Below are 19,548 nucleotides of genomic sequence, written 5' to 3' on the forward strand. Positions count from 1 at the left end.
GGATTTTGGCATCTATATTCATGAGGGATATTGGCCTGTAATTCTCTTTCATTGTGTTGTCTTTATCTGGTTTTGGTATTAGGGTGATGCTGGCTTCATTGAAGGAGCTTGGGAGTGTTCCTTCTTCTTGAATTTTCTGGAATAGTCTGAGGAGGATAGGTTTTAGCTCTTCCTTGAATGTTTTGTAAAACTCCCCTGTGAACCCGTCTGGCCCTGGACTTTTGTTTGCTGGAAGTTTTTTGATGACTGCTTCAATTTCTTCCATAGTTATCAACCTATTGAGATTTTTAGTCTCTTCCTGAGTAAGTTTTGGAAGGTTGTGTTTTTCTAGGAATGTGTCCATTTCCTCCAGGTTGTCTAGTTTGTTGGAGTAGAGTTGTTCATAGTATTTTTTGACAATCCTTTGTATTTCTGTGGGGTCTGTTGTTATTTCACCTCTTTCATTTCTGATTTTGTTTATTTGGGTCCTCTCTCTTTGCTTCTTGGTGAGCCTGGCTAGAGGTTCATCAATCTTGTTTATCCTTTCAAAGAACCAGCTCTTGGTTTTGTTGATCTTGTGTATTGTTTTTTTGGTCTCTGTGTCATTCATTTCTGCTCTGATCTTTATTATTTCCTTTCGTCTGCTCACTGTGGGCTTTTCTTGTTGCTCCCTTTCTAATTCTTTGAGTTGTTGAGTTAGATGATCTATTACCATTTTTTCTTGTTTTTTGAGATAGGCCTGTAGAGCTATACACTTCCCTCTCAGGACTGCTTTTATTGTGTCCCATAGGATTTGCAATGTTGTGTTTTTATTGTCATTAGTCTCCAGGATGTTCTTAATTTCTTCTTTGATCTCATTGATAACCCAATCATTGTTTAGTAGCATGCTATTCAGTTTCCAAGTGTTTGAATTTTTTGGAATGTTTTTATTGTAGTTTACTTCTAATATTATGCCATTGTGGTCTGAGAAAATGCTTGATATGATTTCAATCTTTTTGAATTTGGGGAGACTTTGCTTGTTACCCAAAATGTGGTCTATTTTTGAGAATGTCCCATGTGCACTTGAGAAGAACGTATATTCCATAGTTTTGGGGTGAAATACTCTGAAGATGTCAATTAGGTCCATCTGATCTACTGTGTCATTTAGAATTGCTGTTTCTTTGCTGATTTTTTTGTCCAGAGGATTTATCCATTGATGTAAGTGGTGTATTAAAGTCCCCTACTATGATTGTATTGATGCCGATCTCTCCCTTGATATCTTCGAGGAGATTTTTTATGTATTTGGGCGCTCCTGCATTGGGTGCATAAATGTTTACCAGAGTTATATCTTCTTGCTGGATTGCTCCTTTTAGTATTATGTAGTGGCCTTCCTTATCTCTTATTATGGCCTTTACTTTGAGCTCTATTTTATCTGATATAAGTATTGCAACCCCAGCTTTTTTCTCATTTCCATTTGCCTGAAAAATGTTTTTCCATCCCTTCACTCTCAGTCTCTGTGAATCTTTTGCTCTAAGGTGGGTCTCTTGTAGACAGCAAATATATGGGTCATGCTGTTTCCAAATCTTAGCTATGGTGAATTGTCCTGCTATGAACATAGGGGTGCATATATCCTGATTGGTGTTTCTAGTTTATTGGGATATATTCCTAGAAGTGGGGTTACTGGGTCAAATGGGAGTTCCATTTTTAAATGTTTGAGGAAATGCCATACTGTTTTCCACAGTGGCTGCACCAGTCTGCATTCCCACCAGCAGTAAAAAAGGGTTCCTTTTTCTCCACATCTTCTCCAGGACTTGTAATTTGCTGATTTGTTGATGATAGTCATTCTGACAGATGTGAGGTGGTACCTCATTGTTGTTTTGATTTGCATCCCTCTGATGATTTGTGACATTGAGCATGTTTTCATGTGTCTCTTGGCTTTCTGTATGTCCTCTTTCGAAAAGTATCTATTTAGGTCCTTTGCCCATTTTTTTATTGAGTTGTTTATCTTTCTTTTTTTAAGTTGTATGAGTTCCCTGTAAATTTTGGAGATTAAACCCTTATCAGAGATAACATGGGTGTGTATATGTTTACCAATGTTATTTCTTCTTGTTGGATTTATCCCTTTATATTATGAAGTGGCCTTCCTTATCTCTTGTTATGGCCTTCACTTTGAGACCTTATTTGTCAGATATAAGTATGGCTACCCCAGCTTTTTTTTTAATTTCCATTTGCCTGAAAAACCTTTTTCTATCCCTTCACCATCAGTCTGTGTGAATCCTTTTTTCTGAGGTTGGTTTCCTGTAGACAGCAGATATACGGTTCATGTTTTCTTATCCACTCAGCTACCCTATGTCTTTTATTTGGGCCATTTAATCCATTTACATTTAAAGTTATTATTGATAGGTACTTGTTTGTCGCCATTTTTATTCTTTATCCCTGTGTTCCTTCTTCGCTTCCTATTTCTTTTTTTTACAGCAGACCCTTTAGCATTTCTTGCATTGCTTGTTTGGTTGTAATAAACTCCCTTAGTCCTTTTTTGTCTGTGAAGCTCCTGATTTCACCCTCAATTTTGATTGATAGCCTTGCTGGGTACAGTATTCTTGGATTCAGACCCTTCCTTTGCTTGACTTTGTATATTTCATTCCATTCCCTTCTGACCTGATGTGTTTCTCTTGAGAAATCAGTCTCTAGTCTAATGGGGGATCCTTTGTAGGTAACTTTCTGTCTCTCTCTGGCAGCTTTTAAAATTCTTACTTTGTCCTTGGTGTCTGCCAGTTTAATTATAACTGCCTTGGCGTCAGGCTTTTGGGGTTCATTTTGCTTAGGACTGTTTGAGCTTCTTGGATTTGTATGAGTTTTTTCTTCCCTATATCAGGGAAGTTTTCTGTCATTATTTATTCAAACAGGTTTTCTGTTCCTTGCTCAGTTTCCTGTCCTTCTGGTACCCCTATTATGTGGATGTTGTTTCATTTCGTGTTGTCCCAAAGTTCTCTTAGGCTCTCCTCCTGTTTTTTAACTCTTTTCACTAGATGCTGCTCTGCTTGAGTATTTTTTTCTACCTTGTCTTCTAGTTCACTGATGCGGTCCTCTGCTTCTTCTAATCTACGTTGATGCTTTCTATTGAGTTCTTTATAGCAGCGATATCATTTTTCATTTCTTCTTGGTTCTTCTTCATTTCCTCTTGGTTCTTACACATATTGTTGAATTTGTCTTCCATTCTTTTCACCAACCTTATGACCATTTCTCTGAATTCTTTCTCTGGCATATGGCTTGCCTCCATTTCATTTACTTCCTTTTCTGGTGATGCCTCCTTTTCTTTCATATGTGGGCTGTTTCTTTGTCTCCCCATAATCTCTCTTCTCTGGTTATCTGGTTATGTAGTTCTCTCTCTACTGCATTGATTTAAAGGCACAAAATAAAACACAACAAGGCACAACCCACAAGGCACTGAATACCAATGTATTCATGATGCTAAAAACTCCAAATAAAGTGGCCACTGAAGAAAAGAGAATTAGAGAATATGAAAAAAGGAGTGCAAAAATGATATTGAGAAAAGGGGAAAAAAAAGTAAGAGAGAAAAGAAAAAGTATAAAAAAGAGGGGGGGAGGGAAACTATTTATATGGGGAGAAAACTCCAATAGAAACACCACTAATTCCAAAAAATGTAAACAACACCCAGAGATGAATGCAAACTGCAAACAACAACTAATAACAAGCGAGTAGAGGAAAAATAGAAGCAAAAAACAAACAAACAAACAAAAACAAAAGAGTAACAATCTCACCAACAAGTACAACAATAGCCAATCTAATGAACTATCAAGCAAACAACAACAATAGGACAGAGAGATAGCAAGACAAAACAAAATAAAACAAAAAAAAACCTAGAACAACAAAACAGAACAAAAAAACAATAACCACAACAAAAAAAAAAACAGACAAACAAAAAAAGGGCTGAGAGAAAAATAATTGGATAGTGAAGAAAGAGCAGAGAGAGGTGTGTATGGACTTAGAGCAGGGGATCAGGAATTAGATATATATATAGGGTAAATTTTTAACAGGGCATAAAAAGAAGGAATATGGAAAATCTAAAGCAGGAATAGGGTAAGAGAAACAGGACAACAAAAGCAGAAAAGTGAGGAAGAGAGTGTTGGCATAAAGGTAAAGTTGAGATAGAGTAAAATGATGCTACAGGAAAAAGTAAAATAAAATGTAGAACACTAATCCCAAAATAAAATAAAGTAAAAAAAATTAAATGACACTTTAAAAAAAAAGGTAAAATAGTAGTAGTAATAATACTGATTTAAAATAAAAATATACTAATTAGAAAGGTAAAATAAAGTGAGGAAAGAAGATAAAAAAAAATTTAGTTTCTTTAGTAAAAGATGAAACAATAAAAATGTGCAGTAATGAAGGTCATTCACTTCCTCTACTGTTCTGTTTGGCACGCCTGTTTCCTCTCCAGTAGTCAGGACAGTATTGAAGTTCCCTGCATTCCACTGCTCCTCTGTGTTGTAAACCACAGTCCTGATTTTCCAGCAGGCAGTATTTCTTTGTTTCTTAGACTCCTGTATTTGTGTTTACACAAGAGTCAATTTGTAATTCAACCCCTGGGTGGCAGTGTTTCTGGATTGACCTCCGGGCTGTAAGTCCTCTCTAGCCAGTATTTAGATTTTGTTTTCCCTGTCGCACTTAACACTGGTTTGGGAGTATGGACTGCCCCAGAGCTGGTTCTCTGATCATTACTCCCCGCTCTGACCCCCAGGTTCCACGAAAACAACTTTCCCCTACAGTCTCTTAGAGTGTCCCCAATTGGGTGATCCTATGTACTGGGCTTAGTAATCAAAAGCAAGGATTTAAAGAGAAAAAAAAGAGCTGGAGTAACTGCACGAACTTGTGACATTTACCCTCTGGCGCTGTGTGCAAGTCTGTGCAGTCTTTTTTCCCCTGGCACTAAGCAGCCGGCACACTGTTAAATTTTTAGGCTGCCTTTTTGTGCACAGTCCAGCTATGGGTTGTTTTTTAGAATTCCCTTCTGTTAGCAGCCCTGCGGATCCCCTTCCACATTCGAAGATCCCGCTAGCCCCAAAGGCCACGGATTTTTGTTGAGCACAGACTTCCCCGGAACCTCTAGCTCCAATTGTGCGTGTTTCTCTCTCCTGCCTGGATCACAGACCTCACCTTTCCCTAGGCGAAATCTGACCTTTCCGTGAGAGGGTACAGAGCACATCGGAGTCCACGTATTCTCGCTGCTTGAGGTCCGATGTTCCTGGGTTTGCAGCTGTTCCCTGGGTGTTAATAACAGCCACTATCCCCTTCAAGATGGTGCGGTCTCCGTGTCAGAGCCAGTTGCTCCAGGAGAGATTTCAGCAGCAGTGGAGGCAATCCCCAACAGTCCCTTGGAGTGTAGCTGTCCCTCAACCACATATATACACTCTTCGTGTGACCACACACTCCTTTCTTTTTCTCACTCACACACTATATTGCAGTCTGCCTTCCCATTGGCAGCCATCTTCCTACTCCAGGAGACTGATTTAGATACACAGTTTAAGTAGCCAAGTCCAATTTAAGAATGGTGGTGGATTTTATCACTCAACTTTATTAATGGACCTCATTCTTGCTCTATTGAGTGTCTCCCTAATGCATTTGTATAAAAGCCCTTGCCTCTCCCATTAACCCCTTTGGCTGGTATTAATTTATTCCTGGGAATTTGTTGCCATAGCTGCAGCCGCCCACTCAGCTGGAGCCCTAGTGTAGTGCTAGCCCCTGCAGAGTCCATGTGTGGCTGGCCTGCTTGTTCCAGGCATCAGCTGTTAGGCGGAGGGCAAGAGCCTTGAAACCTCTGAGGTCAAACAGCCTATCAATTTTTTTTTTCTTAGCAGCAGATGGGCATGTGGCTATCTAGCCTCCAGGCTGGGAAATATGTGGGAACATTACCCACACTCTTCCTCCCTTACCCCCTCCTGGGCACCCAAGCAGGTAGCCTAGCTCCATATTAAAAAAGATGATGGATATTTCACCTCTGCTGTTTGAAGCTCTTCCTTCAATACCTGTGGCAGTGGTGAGGAATCATGCACAACTTATATCTGTTCACTGAAATAATTACAAGCAGTTTTATGTCTCATATATATTTTTGACCATTTACAGATTTGAATATTTCTTTTGCAGAATGGAAACGTGGCTTTTTCCACTGTTTACTCTCATTCTTGTAGCTCTTCAAGGAGAAACTCTTTTAAAAACAAAAAGGAAATGACCCGCAAATGATTATGATAATATCACACAGGCAAAAGTCAGGACCTTCAGAAGTTTCCTCAGGCTTAAACTGATCAGGTGATGAGGAAATATTGCCTACATTTCTATTTGAGTTACCAGCTAGCACCTTCCTCTGAGAAATGACTAAGAAGAGATAATGTTAGATGCCTGTAATATGTGACTTACTTTCTCCCCTAGGCTCCAGCACTGACGTAGTTTAGAACAAACACAATTCCCACACATGCCAATTGGGCAGGTATAATGGGATTTAAGAAAGATGTTTCACTAGGCAGAAAGTTTCCACATAAACTGGTAATACAGATTTGGAAAAGAAAATTTAATTTTGCCTGTGTTGTTCCCGTTTTGTCAGATAGCTTGCCAGGATAAATCTGTGAATTAGCTTCAGATTTTGAAAATTCATAACCATCTAGTCCTTTACCTTGACTTTAACAGAACTGATAATACAGCATCAACAACAGCAAAAGAGAAGCAGAATCATTAACAACTAACATTTATAGAGTACCTTACAGCTTTAAAAACATTTTTATAATTAATAATCTCTTGATTAACCATCTCATCAACCATATAATAGCAGTATTATTGTTGTCTGCATTTTTGTGATGAGGAAACCAAGGCTCAGAGACATTTAGTGACATGCCCAAAGTCATACATCATAGTCTTCTGACTCCAAACCCCTCAAGTAACCATGCTAGGCAATATTTACAGCCCTGTCACCCTCCCTGGTCTCTAGCCCACTGCCACTTCCATATCTCCTAACCTCCAGGTAATCAAATTAAGGCCTATGCATGGATTTGCTTGAAAAACAAAATGAAAATAGCCATGTTACAAAAGAATTACTGTCTTTCCATGTGAGTTCAGTACAAAATGATACCTTTGACACTCGTGTTTGCTCATAGATCACTAACTTCTAGACAAGCTAGGTGGGAGAATTGAGGGAGAGGGGAGGAATGTGAGGGAGAACAGCACAAATTAAAGCTCCTGGCAATTAAAGAATCCTTCAGAAATTCAGATAAAACATTTCTGAAAGGACAGCCTCATCATGTGTAATCCTATCTAATAAAAGAGTAATATGCAAATTGACTGTCACAACAAGACACAAGATGGCTGCCCCCATGTGGACACAAGATGGCCACCACAAGATGGCCTGCAGGGGAGGGCAGTAGTGGGAAGTTAGGAGTGACCAGGCCAGCAGAGGAGGGCAGTTGGGGGTGACCAGGCTGGCAGGGGAGGGCAGTTGGGGGGAACCCAGGCCTGCAGGGGAGGGCAGTTGGGGGGGGATCAGGCCTGCAGGGGAGGGCAGTTGGGGGGTACCAGGCCTGTAGGGGAGGGCAGTTGTGGGTGATCAGGCAAGCCGGGAGGGCAGTTAGGGGTGACCGGGCTGGCAGAGGAGGGAAGTTGGGGGAGACCAGGTCAGCAGGGGAGGGCAGTTGGGGGGACCAGGCCTGTAGAGGAGGGCTGTTAGGGGGGACCAGGCCAACAGGGGAGGGCTTTTGGGGGGTACCAGGCCTACAGGGGAGGACTGTTGGGGGGGACCAGGCCTGCAGGGGAGGGCTGTTGGGGAGGACCAGGCCAGCAGGGGAGGGCTGTTGGGGGGGACCAGGCCAGCAGGAGAGGGCTGTTGGGGTGACCAGGCCTGCAGGGGAGGACAGCTGGGGGGAACCAGGCCTGCAGGGGAGGGCTGTTGGGGGGACCAGGCCAGCAGGGGAGGGCTGTTGGGAGGGACAAGGCCTGCAGGGGAGGACAGTTGGGGGGACCCAGACCTGCAGGGGAGGACAGTTGGGGGGGACCAGGCCTGCAGGAGAGGGCAGTTGTGGGCGATCAGGCCAGCAGGGAGGGCAGTTAGGGGTGACCGGGCCAGCAGAGGAGGGCAGTTGGTGGAGACGAGGCCAGCAGGGGTGGGCAGTTGGGGGGGACCAGGCCTGCAGGGGAGGGCTGTCGGGGGGGGACAAGGCCTGCAGGGGAGGACAGTTGGGGGGGACCAGGCCTGCAGGGGAGGGCAGTGGGGGGACTAGGCTGGCAGGGGGCAGTTAGGGGCAATCAGGCTGGCAGGCAGATGTGGTTAGGGGTGATCAGGCTGGCAGGGGGAGCAGTTAGGGGCAATCAGGCAGGCAGGCAGGTGAGCAGTTAGGAGCCAGCGGTCCCGGATTGTGAGAGGAATGTTCTACTGCCGGTTTAGGTCTGATCCTGGGGATCAGGCCTAAACTGTCAGTAGGACATCCCCCAAGGTGTCCTGGATTGAAAAGGGTGCAGGCTGGGCTGAAGGGACTCCTTCCTCCCGTGCACAAATTTCATGCACCGGGCCTCTAGTCCTATATAATAAAGAGGTAATATGCAAATTGACCATCATTCCAACACAGAAGATGGCCACCCCCATGTGATCAAAGATGGCTGCCCCCATGTGGACACAAGATGGCCACCACAAGATGGCCTGCAGGGGAGGGCAGTTGGGAGGGACCAGGCCTGAAAGGGAGGGCAGTTGGGGGCGATCAGGCCTGCAGGGGAGGGCAGTTAGGTGTCGATTGGGCCAGCAGGGGAGTGGTTAGGGGGTGATCAGGCTGGCAGGCAGAAGTGGTTAGTGGCAATCAGGTAGGCAGGCAGAAGCAGTTAGGGGCAATCAGGCAGGCAGGCAGGTGAACGGTTGGGAGCCAGCAGTCCTGGATTGTGAGAGGGATGTCCCAGATTGGAGAGGGTGCAGGCTGGGCTGAGGGACAACCCCTCACCTCCTGGCATGAATGTCATGCACCGGGCCTCTATTAGTACTATAAAGATAAGCAAGAAATGATTAGCACAAAATTCATAACAGTGGATATCTCTGAGGGGAGATTGACAAAATCAGGGAGGGGCACATGGTGACCTTTAAAGGTATTGGTCATATTATTTTCCTTAAACTGCATGTTGAATATACAATTTTCTTTGCATCATTATTTTTTACTTTACACTTATAACATAAATTCCCCTTCGTATCTACTCAATATTTAATATAAGCAAAGAGAAAAAGACAGCATGATTCAGTGGAAAATAGGATTTGATATACAGAAATTAGCTTTACATTTTTAAGGAATGGTACTCTTGAAAGCTAGGTGCACTTTGATAAACACCTCAGCCCATTTGCCCTGACTGTGTTTCCGAGTGACATATCAGTTAGTTTCTCAAGATGTTGTGATTTGTGAGGAGAGCATGCTTTCCCAGAATTTTCCTGGGGTCAATGAATATGGCTTTTCTACCAATACCTGAAAGGTTTTCTCTGAAGATCAACACCAACTTAGTTGTCTTATTTTTTAACAGCTTATGTTTCCTCCAGCTGCCTTGCATCCCCCCTTTTCCTCCCCCTTTCTGACAGTGAACTTCTAGCTTATGAGAGAGCAAAGAACAGAGGCATGGTAATCTGGGAATTTGAAGTTAAGTTCTTGAACTATAGCCATGGATTTATGAGTTGTTACCCAAAGACTTATTATCTTAATGGCTTTCCTTGGTGTTGAATCTGACAAAAAATGCAGTGAACAGGTGGGCTTGTGTATTTATTTTCATCACTGGTTGGTTTCTATCTGGCCAGTCTAGGCATGCTGTAAGCACAGGCTGACAGGAATTATTGCTTTTCTTCCATGTAGAAATAAGTGCATAAGCAAATACTCCCAGCCTGATTTTCTTTCCTATTCATTATTTATAGGGAATTCACCCTTTGTAATCATTTTCAAATCAAATTTGCTCAACCATTCCCTGGAAGGTTTGCTCTGAAGAGCATCACCAACCTAGTTGCATTATTTTTTAACATAAGCTGTGGTTACCAATTAAAAAACACACACCAATAGATAAAAAATTATGTCACTAGTGGCCTGGAAATTCACTCAAGAAGAAAATGTAATTTATGGCAAAATGGGTTAAAAGAAGGAAAATCAATAACTCACATGTTTTTGTTATTTGGACTGCTATGTTGCTGTATTAAAATATTCAGAAGAGTCCTAGCCAGTTTGACTCAGTGGATAGAGCTTCAGCCTATGGACTGAAGGATCCCAGGTTTGATTCCGGTCAAGGGCACATACCTAGATGGGTTGCAGGCTCGGTCCCTGGTAGGGGGCATGCAGGAGGCAGCCGATCAATGATTCTCATCATTGATGTTTCCATCTCCCTTCCTCTCTCTCCCTCTCTCTCTCTCTCTCTCTCTCTCTCTCTCTCTCTCTCCCTTCCTCTCTGAAATAAATAAAAAAATATATTTAAAAATATTCAGAAGAACTATTGAATTAAATGTGGCAAAGTACATCATATATAAGAATTTTTTTCTGGATAGGCACTATTATTAATACTGTCTCAGAATCACAAACTAACAATCACATCACTTGCATGTGGATTGCTCCTCAAGTAGAGTGATACAGTGGATGTCCTCTGCCCAGCTGTAACAGAGATCATAGTCATGGCTATAACCTTCCTCTGTTTTATTGGAAAACTAGTGATGAATAGCAACTTCTCTTGCCTACCCCATTGCCTCCCGTCCTTATCAGATGGGGTGATTGCAAGAGAAAGAGCACAGATGCAAATGCCATCCATGCTTTTGGAGAAAAAAGCAAAATTGATTTTGGCAGCAGGTCTTGTGGATTGGGGGATATATAGAATGGAGGGTGAGGGTAACACCAGAAAAATATTTTGAGGATTTTATTTGCAGTACCACTTTTGGGAAATGCATCAGTCATATAAGAGGCATATAAATTAGTCCCACTGTTCTTTGTGGCAGAATTCTTGGTAAAGAACAAGTTAAAGAAAAGCCACCTTGTTCTTTTTTATTTAAATACATTCCCCATTATTATTAATGGCTGGTTCCCATATTGGTACTGTCCTGTACTTTTCACCTGAAGGAATTATAACACTGTCTCCACCTGCAGTGGCCCCTGTTTTCCGTAAGCTATCAGATGTAATGTATACTGTGGTTAATATATTAATAATAATTACTGGTATTCTACAACTACTTACTGAAGCTAGTCACTGTAATGGGCCCCTTTTTCGCATTTTCCTCCTTTACTCCTTACCACAGCCCTGTGAGATAGGTACTATTATTGTCCTCATTTTTCAGATGTGGAAAATGAAGAACAGAGACATTATGTCACATTCCTAGCATCATTCAGCTAATAAGTGGCAGATCAGGATTAGAACTCATATCTAATCCAAAGACCATGATCTTAACTATTGTTATAACCACATTTTTCTTCTTTCAGGGTCACATAGCATTAAGGCTTGAGAGTTTATCGTGCTTGGTCTAGCCAAAGACATAATAGATTTGATGGAAGTGTGTTGCAGAAAAAAAAAAAGTCATTTTAAAACATAAAGGGTGGTGGGGGCAGTGTGAAGTTCTGTATACTAAAAGTTCCGTCAATTTGTCAAATTGACGTAGAATTTGAAAACTCGAGTTAGGCTGCCTATAGAGACAAAGATTCTAGAAAGGGGCCAGGCCTGCTGGGCCAACGCAGAGCTATTAGTCACTGCCTCCTGTGTCAGTATGTGTATATATAGCATTGCCCTTAATATTTGAGGATGACTTTGCTGAGGCAGCTAGTTCTCAAGCCAAAGTTCCCTTTATCAGTAGGATTTAACACTTAACTTATTTATAGTGGTCATGGCCAGTGTTGCACCCCAATGACTTAGACCATGGCCTTGTAGTTAGTGACTTGAAAAGCCAGTTAACAGTATAGTCTCATACTCATCCTTTCAAAGTCCAACTGGCTGGAAAATACAAAGTGATTCCAGATTTTTAACATTCTACTTGTAGGAGAGAGAAATAATAAGTAAAATGATATGAAAAATATTTGCCACCAATGCCCATCCCCCAAACAAGAACAATTTCTATTCCAGGTTTTAGACTTAGCACAAATACAGCCTTATCTCCTACACATTTTAAGATAGCCAGAGTACCATAATAATTGACTTATCTTTCAAAACTCATTTTAAAGTCACCTTCTCCAGCTTCACATCACTTCCTCTATTCTCTTCATCCTTCACTACCACCTCTCCTCCTAGCAGAGTAACTACCTCTCCCTTCTTCATATCTTCCTGTTTAGTCATTATCAAACTATATAATAGTTTTTCTTTTCATGTCTGTCTCTCCTGCTAGTCTATGAGCCCCTCAATGGGCAGGAAAACATGGATTTTTCACCTTGATACCACCCAATAGTGATGAATTTAACACATTATATTATATTTGTTAATATAATATTAAGGTGATTCTGATGTTCATATTGGGACTGCATTTTGACAGACACAGGTGTAGGTGATTGTTTCACAGCAAGTGAATAGTCAAGCCAGAGTTCAAACTCAGCCCTCCTAATTCCATATCTAGTCCATGCTATATTTCTCTTTGTTTCTTTGTTGTACTCTATCTCCTATGGCTAGGAAGTGTACTGAGACATGTTTGAAAGATTATCAGCAATAAGAGCTAAAGGGAAATGGCTTGTGGATTCACCCCAATATTATTAGTTTTTTCCCTCCAAACATCTTGCCAAACTTCAAATAGCATAGCAGCAGGGTTACCAAGTCAACCTACCTTAGAAAAGCATAGATTACAGAACTTTGGGAACTTACAGAGCTCATTCTTATATCACTCCTTTCTCCATCCCCCCTTTACCACCAGGCATGCCATTAACTTAAAGAGCATGCTCAGAATGTGAAATACAATTAGTTGATTTGATAAATATTAAAATTTCTAGTTGAAAACCAGTAGCTACAACATTTGGGATCCTGACAGTAATATTAATATTTCTGTTTCAAAACCAGGAAAATGACTATGTGACTTAGGCAATTAATGCAGATGTTAAAAGATCTAGGGTAAGGTAGCATTTTTGCCATCCATTTTTATTTCAGTGTTGTTTATCTAAATATTAAGTGAGGAAATATGGAATGGATGTGATGATGCAGTCCTAAAGATTAGAGGGCCACAGTCAACCATTCACCCTTGAGCTGGGTAGTGTGAGTTCACTGGTATTTCAGAAGCCCAAGGAGCCAGGAGTAGGGAATTCTGGACCTTAGTCCAGAGAACTTCTCTAGTGCAGTTAGCCACCACTCTTATTGAGGAAGCTTTCCAAGGTTCCCATGGTTGAGCCTACCAGCATTCCAGAATGCCTGCATCCAACCTCAGTCTATTCACCTGGCTCACATTTAGGTAATGACCTTAGGAAGTGACAAGGACTATCCTCGAGATTCTTCAACCTGTGCCAGCCCACCCCAAAATAACAAAGGAGGACCCTGGTTTCAGTTCAGAGAGAAGCTACCCCCATAGGGCAAATGAATGGTTTCTTCCCTAACTGGTAAAAAGGAAGGGAAAGATAAAGGAAGTGTAACTAAGATCATGATTGAGTACTTGCTCTATGTCAGATATCCAGCTCCGCATTCTTTATACTGTAGTGATGATATCTAGCTCAGTGGCTGGAAGTGTGGGCTCTGGAGCAGTACTGCCTGAATTTTAATTTCAACTCCAGTTTTAACTCTATCTGTGACCTTGGGCAACTTCCTAACTTCTTTGTGTTTCCTTTTCCTTATCTGTAAAATGGGTCTAATGATAAATAATATCTCTCATGGATTTGTGGGGATTATATTACATAAACATATAAAAACTTAAAACTGTGTTTGGCACATAATAAGGATTTAAGTCAATATTAGAAATCAACATTATTATCATTAGCTTAGTGCCTGAGAGATAGGTATCATTATCTCCAACTATAAATGAATAAACAGGCTATAAAGTTTGCAGAATTTGACTAAGGTCACAAAGCCAGTAAATAATAGAGCCCAGATTTGATTTTAGATCTGTCTGGCCCAAGGTCTGTATTCTTTCCACTATACCCTGTTGCCTTCATAAATTTAGAGTATATACTGTGAGTTCCTTGGAGAGGCACATGCCAAAACCTACGGACTTCTTCCTTGATACAGTCCCACTCCCCTTAACTTCCAGCCATCTGGAAGTCTGGCTTGGGGCCCTAGCTTCTTATAGATCTAGTTAAAAGCATTGAACATCCTTATAACTGCTCTAATATAGATGTGGCTATCTCTAGGATCCTCCAGCTTATAGACTAGAATAGTGAATCTTCCCAGTTGGGCGAGTCTCAGTTTGTGAAAGTACCCTCTACCTGGAGGTTTTCATTTGCATACCATGAGGATCAAGCTGCTGTCTCCCACCCTGCACCCCACCATACTCACAGTCCATGTGAGAATGATTCTCTACTATATAGGCTAGTATAAAAACCTTCCCTTTTCCTTTTATTTTTCCTTTGCCTTTTCTTTTCGCCTCCCCTTCCCCAAGGAAGAATACACTGTAACATCTGGGCCCCTTTGAGGGCTCCTTGATATTTCCTTGGTAACATCCACAAGGAGACAAAGCCCTTGCTTGCCCAATAGTATCATCTCTCTTAAACCACCTGGGAACCTTGTCACCAGGGAACCTTGCCTTACAAAAGCCTCTGTCAGTTGTCTCACCCTGCATAGAGATGTTGCAAGTTGTGGCGTCACTACTGGTGACGTTTGTGGTCAAAGAAAGAGTGTAGCTGCAGTGCATTGATCACGAACCATGATAAATTGTTACTTTTCAAAGAAAATGAAGAAGGGTTCAAAATAACACCTACAATGCACAATATATTGCTTCATGAGCAATAAATACCAAACAGAAGATAAAACCTTGAGCCCTAGGCTTAATGCAGACCAAAAACATGATTTATCCTGCTGTTTCCTTTTTCTCAACCAGAGACAGGAAGCACACTGTTATTAGTTCTAGGACACCAAATCGTGCCCTTGTGCTGTAATGTTTCACAGGAAATACTTCCTGTGTGCCTACAGTATGAATGTGATATGCTAGAGGTGGGGATTTCTTCTGTCTTCCATGCAAACATTTTCTAAACTTCCTCTCTCTTTCCTTTGTCATGATATTCCTAGTGCTATTCCCAGGACCACTCTATAAACAAGTACCTGTCAGCCTTCCATGGCACCTAGACTCCCTACCAAGAAGATCATTTCTTTCGTGTGAAGCATAAAAGTAACCATGCTAAACATGTTCTTGGTTGGGAGGAGGTAATCAGTTTAGTTTTAGCATGATAGCATAAAGGAGTAGAGCATAAACTGTAGATGTTGGGATTGGCTGCACATGTGGTAGATGGGAAGGGATTGTGAGAAACCAGGGATATAAGGGACTCTCCAGTAAGAACACGTGAAAATTGCTGCAGCAAAACAGGGTTTCTCAACATTGGCACTATTGACATTTTGCACCAGGTTTTGTTTGCTGTTGGGGGTGGGGGTGGCTGTGTTATACATTGTAGGATGTTTAATGGTATCCCTGGCCTCTGTGCCCAGCCCCTAACTGTGACAACCAAAGATTTTTCCAAATATACCCTGGAATGCAAAATTAGCCCCAGTTAAGAACCACTGCAATAGATTGGAGCCCCCATCTCTATAATGATGAGTTCTATAGCCCTCCCAGCTCAAATATTCTATAACTTCATGACTTCCCTAGTTTAGTATAGCATAGTAGTTAAGAGTATAGCATAGTAGCTAAGGAGCCAAACTGCCTGGGTTTGAAGCCTGGCTCCACTGAAATCTAGCTATATGACCATGAACAGGTTGGTTAAATTATCTATTTCTGGTACCTTAGCCATAAATTGGGATAATTACAAGAATAATGAGAGGTTGTGCTTTATAAATTGCTGTGAGTTTTAAATTAATGTTCATAGAGTACCTAGAAGAATGCCTGGCATATATAAGTATTAAATGTGTTAACTATTATTAGTCTTGCTATAATTACTATCATTAATACTATTATTCACCATTTATATAAATCCTGGTATATTCCAGAGGTCTAATGTCTCACCCAGCTTTGGACCACTATCTTCCTTCTAGAGCCCTAAGTGCATGGTTCAGGACCGCACAATGCAAAGAGATTTTATGTGGATGTGGGTCTATGAAATAGGCATTGCAGGTAAGCCACACTTTGTACAATTGCTAAGTTCTTTCAGAGTTAACTTATTTAAAAGCACACTTATTGGCACCTACTTTGAGCTAGTCACTGTAGAATATACAAAAGTAAATGAGGTTTATATCCTCTGCCTTTAAGGAACTAACAAATATGGCTGCTACATGCACATTTATTTTAGTAAATTTAATTACCTTAAATTCTCAAAGAAATTCCATTCAGTTCCTTCTTACCCATGAAGAATTCCTCTGTGAAAATTATTTTCTCATCTCCAGATTTATCTACTACCTTAAATTTTGTATCTCTGTAATGTGATTTTTCTCATATTATCAGCATGTTAGAATATACCTCAATTTATCACCATTTTATCTTCCTCTCACTCTTCATTTAAAATGTTTAATATTCTGTACTCAGAAGAAAACCACCAAAAGAGATTTTATCTTAATACAACAACAGAGTAGTATCCCATTCTGAATAGCTTGGCACCTGCTTCTGGGATGAAGAATGTCTGTGCAGGACTTTCTTATATATTCATATATTTATTCATTCATTTGTTTAAAATAGTTTATTGAACATCTCCATGTCAGACATGGGTGTCTAGATACTATGAATACCAAGGAGAAATAAGGGATTCCAGAGTCTAGGGGGATATTTAGATATAGAAAGAGTTGATAAAAATATAATATGGTAATGATTATAATAGTATGTGCTCAGTGAGCTAGGAGAACAGAGAAAATAAAGGGGCTCTTTGGGAGGGAGTTCAGTGTGACAGATAACACTGGTCATTGGCATCAGAGCTTCCTGGGTTCATATTTCTATTCTACCACTTTTAGCTGTGTGATATTGAGCAGATTACTTAAGCTCTGTGCCTCAGTTTCATACCCATATGATGAATTATAATAATTCATGTATATACTGTATCTTTCAGTAGACTTTAAGCCCTTTAAGGGCTGGGACCACTTCATTGTCATCATCCTAACTATTACCATGTTATTATTACCACTTACCAAGGGTTCAGTATGAGCCAGGAGCCATGCTAAATTGTTTACCCACATTATCTAATTTAACCTACAACAAACCTACCAGGTAGATATTATCATTTTCCTAACTTTTTCATTTCCCCATTTTTCTTATCAAACCCAGTTATTTACTCAGGGCACTTATCATAATATGTATTTCTTTTATATTCATTTGTATTTTAATGTCTCCCTCCTGCACTGGAGTATAGCTTGGTAAGACCAAAGATGAAACCTGTTTGACACGCCATAATGTTTTCAACAACTAGAATGGTGTCTGACACATAGAGAATATTCAACTAATGAACCGTAAATATGAAAAGAAGTCTGGAATGCAGACCAACAAAAAGAGAAGAAAAGAAAAGAGAGAAAGAGAATGAGCACATTATAGTAGTAGAGCTAGACTCTAGTCCAGAGCCATCGGACTCCCGAATCCATGTTCTTCATCACTACCCAGGATTGCTTCCTGCTCTTAGCAGACTTTCAGTAGATGCTTGTTGACAAAATCCTCTCTCAACTTTGTACAATACTATGTAACAAAATTACAAGAAGCATAAAAACCAATGGATATAACCCTGGACAGAAGAAAGAGAATTATAAAGAGTAAATTGCTGGAGAAGTAGAGCTTATGTCTTAATAAAGAATATAGTGGGTGAGATAATACCAACATACTAAACTTGTTTCTTTTTTCAACTTTATTTTTATTGTTGACATTATTAAAGATGTCCCCATTTTCCCCTCCTTTACCCATATCCACCTGGTCCTCTCCTCCCCCTTCTCTCTGTTTATCACCACAATGTCATCTGTGTCTATGGGATATGCATATATCTTCTCTGGTTAATCCCTTCGTATTCTTTAATCCAGTTCCCTCCTCCACCCTCTCCTCTGAGAACTGTCAGTCTGTTCCATGAATCCATGCCTCTAGTCCTATTTTGTTTGCAAGTTTATTTTGTTCATTAGATTCCGCATAAAAGTGAGATCATATGGTATTTGTCTTTCTCTGGATGGCTTATTTCACTTAGCATAATAATCTCCAGAACCATCTGCACTGTCACAAAAGGTAAGATTTCCTTCTTTTTTATGGCCACATAGTATTCTATCATGTAAGTGTATTATAATTTTTTTATCAACTCATGTAATGATGAGCACTTGGACAGTTTCTAGATCTTGGCTATCCTCTCTAATAAAAGAGTAATATGCAAATTAACCATCACTCTGCTACATAAGCCATGCCCACCAGCCAAGCCACACCCACCAGCCAATCAGGGCGAGTATGCAAATTAATCCCAACCAAGAAGGCTACCAGAAGGGAGGATTGGGTTTCCCTGGCAACAGAGGAAGCCAAGCTTTCCACACACTCTGGTGGGCCCAGGCCTCCACTCAAGGATACAAAGTTTCAATTATAGAAGGTAAACATATCCAAAGAGAAATGGCGGCAGCCACGGATAGAGCAGGAGGCTTGGCTCTGCTCCAGGCTACAAAGTTTCAATTGTAGAAGGTAAATAAATTCCAGATACCAGGGCCTTTGCTTGGGTCACCAGGGGCGTGGCTGGCCTGCAAACCACCACAGGCCCCTCGCCCAGGCCTCTCCACGCCCCAAGGGAACGCCACCCTGTTCCAGGACACCCTTCAGGGCAAACCAGCTGGTCCCCACCCATGCACCAGGCCTCTATCCTATCTAATAAAAGAGTAATATGCAGATTGACCATCACTCCAACACACAAGATCAAGATAGCTGTCCCTATGTGGTCAAAGATCCTGCCCCCATGTGGACACAAGATGGCCACCACAAGATGGCCAGTAGGGGAGGGCATTTGGGAGAGACCAGGCCTGCAAGGGAAGGCAGTTGAGAGGGACCAGGCCTACAAGGGAGGGCAGTTGGAGGCAATCAACCCTGCAGAGGAGGGCAGTTAGGGGTGACCAGGCCGGCAGAGGAGGGAAGTTGGGGGCAAAGAGGCTGGCAGGGGAGCAGTTAGACATCAATCAGGCTGGCATGGGAGTGGTTAGGGGATGATCAGGCTGGCAGGCAGAAGTGGTTAGGGGAAATCAGGAAGGCAGGCAGGCGAGCAGTTGGGAGCCAGCAGTCCTGGATTGTCAGAGGGATGTCCGGTGGGATCGGGCCTAAACGGGCAGTCGGACATCCCTCGAGGAGTCCCAGATTGGAGAGGGTGCAAGCTGGGCTGAGGGACACACCCCCTGCCCCCGTGCACGAATTTCGTGCACCGGGCCTCTAGTTGTAAATAACACTGCTATGAACAAGGATGCATATATTCTTCCAAATTGGTGTTTCAGGATTCTTAGGATATAGTTCCAGAAATGGGATCATTAGGTCAAAAGGCAATTCCATTTTTAATTTTTTTAGGAAATTCC

At 41.5% G+C, this 19,548-nt stretch overlaps 1 protein-coding gene across 8 annotated transcripts in view; it reads left to right on the top strand.

Moving 5' to 3' along the window:
* The window catches only part of ENOX2 (ecto-NOX disulfide-thiol exchanger 2), a 325,393-nt gene that overhangs the window by 208,290 nt on the left and 97,555 nt on the right, over positions 1-19,548 (top strand). For 5 of the 8 annotated variants that reach the window (XM_079765264.1, XM_079765262.1, XM_079765263.1 and 2 more), the window contains one exon: positions 16,090-16,168. The exons of the other annotated variants lie outside the window; for them this stretch is intronic. In XM_079765264.1, coding sequence (XP_079621390.1) covers positions 16,090-16,168 — 79 coding nt within the window. The remainder of the gene's footprint in view (positions 1-16,089; positions 16,169-19,548) is intronic. 8 annotated transcript variants of the gene reach the window in all.

Source organism: Cnephaeus nilssonii, assembly GCF_951640355.1.
Source record: "Cnephaeus nilssonii genome assembly, chromosome: X".
Lineage (NCBI taxonomy): Eukaryota > Metazoa > Chordata > Mammalia > Chiroptera > Vespertilionidae > Cnephaeus > Cnephaeus nilssonii.